At 42.1% G+C, this 4415-nt stretch overlaps 1 protein-coding gene across 1 annotated transcript; it reads right to left on the bottom strand.

Moving 5' to 3' along the window:
* Positions 1-1187: 1187 nt before the first annotated feature.
* LOC110900633 lies at positions 1188-2747 on the bottom strand. The gene is made up of 2 exons (XM_022147516.1): positions 1817-2747; positions 1188-1450 (listed from the first exon to the last, which is right to left on the bottom strand). Exons 1-2 carry the CDS (start codon positions 2745-2747, stop codon positions 1188-1190), a joined length of 1194 nt encoding a protein of 397 aa, XP_022003208.1.
* Between the last annotated feature and the right edge of the window lie 1668 nt (positions 2748-4415).

The raw sequence follows: 4415 nt of genomic DNA, 5'->3' as shown, positions 1-4415 counted from the left end.
AAAACGTGTTTTGAAAAATAAAGATTTCTGTGTGAAATCAACTTATTGTAAATTATGGGATTTATCCCTTAAACTTTGTGTAATATATTAAACGAGCATATTTCACGGATAAAAGATCCTGTTATAAAAAGACTTCCGCTGCCGCATTAATTAAATACCACGGGAACTGTCTCGCGGTCCCCCGACTCCGTCCAGGGTGGGTCAGGGAGCCGTGACACTTGGTTACCAAGTCCATTGTTAGTTCCTCCCATTTCCATACCGGAATTTCCAAAGGTTGTAATTCTCCGTATGGCTTTTGATGCTCGGCTTTCACTTGGGAACATGTTAAGCATTTTGCAACATATTTGACTATGTCGCGTTTCATGCCCGGCCACCAATAATTGGCCTTCAAGTCCCGATACATCTTTGTAGCCCCGGGGTGGACTGAATATCGTGACTTATGTGCCTCGTCGAGTAGAGCGGCCTTGACTTCACAGAATCGGGGTATCCAAATTCGGCCGAATCACGTCTTGAGTCCGGTCGAATTTTCTTCTAATTTATCGATTACACCTTTTAGTCTTTCTTTCTTTAAGTCTTCCGCTCCAAGCGACTTTATTTGAGATTCACGTATCGTTCCAAGTAATCGTGGCGTAACTATCATCTTCATGGACTTAACACGAAGAGGAGACGGATACTCTCTTCGGCTTAACGCATCAGCTACCACGTTTGCTTTTCCCGGGTGATAAAGGATATCACAATCATAATCTTTGATAAGTTCCAGCCATCTCCGTTGCCGCATATTTAAGTCTTTCTGCTCGAAGAGATACTTGAGGCTTTTATGATCTGAGTAAATTGTGCATCTCGTGCCGTACAAATAATGTCTCCAAATCTTTAAGGCGAACACTACCGCTGCCAATTCTAGATCGTGAGTCGGGTAGTTTACTTCATGCGGCTTCAATTGTCTTGAAGCATAAGCGATAACTCTTCCCCTTTGCATCAGAACGCAGCCTAATCCCTGGTGTGAAGCGTCTGAATAGACCACCAGGTCTTCAGTTCCATCCGGTAATGTCAAGACCGGGGGACGAGATAGTTTCTCCTTTAACATTTGAAAAGCCTCCTCCTGTTCTTTACCCCACACAAACTTCTCTTTCTTTCTTGTCAGTTTTGTTAAGGGTAAGGCTATCTTTGAAAAATCCTGTATGAACCTTCTATAGTACCCCCACAAGGCCCAGAAAACTTCTTATCTCTGTCGGGTTCTTCGGAGAAACCCACTTCATTACAGCATCAATCTTTGAAGGATCAACTAAGACACCCTCCAAGTTGATCACATGCCCCAGAAACTGCACTTCTCTGAGCCAAAAGGCGCATTTTGAAAATTTTGCGTAGAGTTTCTCCTTACGGAGAACTTCAAGTACTTCACGCAAGTGCATTGCATGTTCGTCTTTGCTTCGCGAATAAACTAGAATATCGTCTATGAACATAATCACAGATTTATCCAACATAGATCGGCATACCCGATTCATAAGATCCATAAACGTACCCGGCGCATTCGTCAATCCAAACGACATGACCAGGAATTCGTAATGCCCATAACGGGTTCTAAACGCGGTCTTTGGAATATCTTCTTCCCGTACCCTAACTTGATGGTACCCCGAACGCAGGTCTATCTTCGAGAACCAACTCGCCCCTTGTAATTGATCAAAAAGGTCATCAATTCTAGGTAAAGGGTAGCGGTTCTTTACGGTTAGCTTATTTAATTCTCTATAGTCAACACACATGCGCATCGACCCGCCTTTCTTTTTAACAAATAGGACAGGTGCTCCCCAAGGCGACACACTTGGGCGTATGAAGCCCTTATCTAGAAGATCTTGTAATTGTGTCATTAATTCCCGCATCTCAGTGGGAGCCAACCTATAGGGAGCCTTCGCCACCGGTTTCGCCTCCGGATTCAATTCGATACGAAATTCTACTTCTCGCTCGGGAGGGAGTCCCGGCAATTCTTCCGGAAATACATCTGGAAATTCGTTCACAATTTCGACGTTTTCAAACTTCAGGGAGCCTTGTTGAGTATCTACCACGTAAGCCAAGTATGCTCTACTCCCATTAAGTACATACTTAATGGCTTGAACGAGAGTACATAACTTCGCTTCCACCTTTCTTTCGCCTTGTATGTTTAATCGCCTCCCACTTGGAGATTGGAGAAGTATAGTTTTGGTTTCACAATTTATCTCCGCGTGGTTTTTAGACATCCAATCCATACCCACTATTACTTTAAACTCCCCCAAAATCATAGGTATAAGATCAATATCAAACTCCTCATCTTCAATGGTTAATTTACATTTCTTACATATTTCGTGCAACAAATAATTTTTGCTATCTGCTATTTCTACTTCTAAGGGCATCGACATTCGTTCAATCTTAAAGGAAGGATGTTGTACGATCTCACTAGAAATAAACGACATAGTGGCTCCGGTATCAAACAAAACATAAACCGGTATGGAGTTTATTAGAAAGATACCTGAGACCACATTCGGTTGAGATTTGGCTTCTTCAGATGTGATTTGAAACATCCTCCCTTTCGCCCTAGAACCCTCTTGCTTCTTATCTTCTTTCTTTGACTCTTGTTGAAGTTTCGGGCATTCCGATTTAATGTGCCCTTTTTCAAAACAATGGAAGCAAGTCTTCGAGTTATTTGGGCACTGATAAGACGAATGCCCTTCCTTACCACATTTGTAACATCCCTTCTTGCCTAACAGACACTCGCCCATACGGAGTTTTCCACAAGTCTTGCAAGGAGTAATACCCCCATTCGGCTTATCCTTCCTTCCTTGCTCTATATACTTCCCCTTTTTAGATGGGCTCGAACTTGCACCCTTTTCGCTGGATCTCTTTTCACCACGTTCTTCTTATCTCTTGATTTCGATTTCTCTATCCCGTGCCAAGTTAATAAGCTCATCAAGGGTCTCACATTTCGAGGGAGTGATAAACTCCCTAAATTCCGCCTTTAATACCCCGTAAAAACGATTAATCTTCATTCTTTCAGTTTGCACAAACTCTCCACAGAACTTCATCTTATCCAAGAAAATGTTTGATATCTCGTTTATCGTCTCGTTTTTCTGTCAGAGGCGTAAGAAATCCTCTTGAATCTTATCAATGGCTGACTGAGGACAATGGTATTTCATGAAGGGATCCTTAAACTCTTGCCAGGTCATCGTTTGGAGTCTTTCTTCGCCTATTTCCTTGCTATGCGCATCCCACCAATCTTTCGCTTGATGGGTTAATTGACCAGTAGCGAACATCACTTGATCTTCCTTATCGCACCGACTTCGTATAAATACCGCCTCTATATTTGAAATCCATCTTTGACATTCGATTGGGTCGATTTTACCGTCATACGTTGTTGGATGGCATGCCATAAAATCTTTATACGTGCACCTTCGATCTTTGCCTTTACTTTTGGACCCCTCAATTAGTTCTTTCAATTCCTCGATCTTAATAGTCATCATAGCATCTACGACTCCCAAAACTCGGCTTTCTACTTCTTGAGCTAATCGGGGAAGATTAGCTTGCATAACTCCTTCCGCCACCTCTTCGACCTTACGATTAAATGCTTCTTGTCTAGTTGTTTCATCATCACCATCATTAACGTTTCTTGTATCGGCCATCTATAAAATAGCATTTACATTCATCATTACAACAAACTTTCAGTACATCATAATTCATTAGTCCAACTTTACTATACTCACATTCTTATATTCTAGACTTTATCATTCGTTCGTGTCTTTTGACACCTTACTTTCATCTTTTACAATTTTCTTCCATTGTAACCACTATGTGTGGTCTCACATATCTTATTAGGCCTTATGTGGCCCTTACATGAGCGCTTAATAGGTCTTTGGACAATTCGGAGACTCAAAATACGAAAAACAAAACAAAACAATAACTGAGATTTGTGCGTGGTGTTGGCGACGGCCGGAAAGTCCGTCGGCGACGGTTTCTGTAATTGTCCGTTGGCTAGAAAAGCCCGTAAGCAGCAAGTTAGGCCGTCGGCCATTTGGGGGCGTCGGCGACGCACAATAACGGCGTCGGCGACGGCTTGTCGAAATACTGAAACGCTGTTGTGTCATTTTTTTGTTACCTTGTCTATTTCCGTGCATATTTCCAGCCATACGGTTCTCGAAATCTCCGTATGGCCTCCCTATCTATTCATCTATAACTTAGCTTCTATTTTGCATTCGAAACATATTACACATACTATTATTCTTACCGAGAACTTAGCGTATTACCTCATTGGCGATCTTGGAGCGAGCACACTTCGAATGAGCCATCGGTTTGAGTTCAAGCATTGCGTTAAAGTTCGAATCCCTCAAACCTAGGCTCTGATACCAACTTGTAACAACCGCTTTTCCGTAATAATAAAATCTTTACAAAAGTAA

Source organism: Helianthus annuus, chromosome 13 (genome assembly GCF_002127325.2).
Source record: "Helianthus annuus cultivar XRQ/B chromosome 13, HanXRQr2.0-SUNRISE, whole genome shotgun sequence".
Lineage (NCBI taxonomy): Eukaryota > Viridiplantae > Streptophyta > Magnoliopsida > Asterales > Asteraceae > Helianthus > Helianthus annuus.
This window is presented reverse-complemented; position numbering and strand designations above follow the sequence as displayed.

Coding starts and splice junctions, on each gene's coding strand:
- LOC110900633 (XM_022147516.1), bottom strand. CDS start 2,747: ATGGGCGAGTGTCTGTTAGGCAAGAAGGGATGTTACAAATGTGGTAAG. Junction 1,451..1,816: donor TAAGGGCTTCATACGCCCAA/GTGTGTCGCCTT, acceptor TTATGTTCATAG/ACGATATTCTAGTTTATTCG.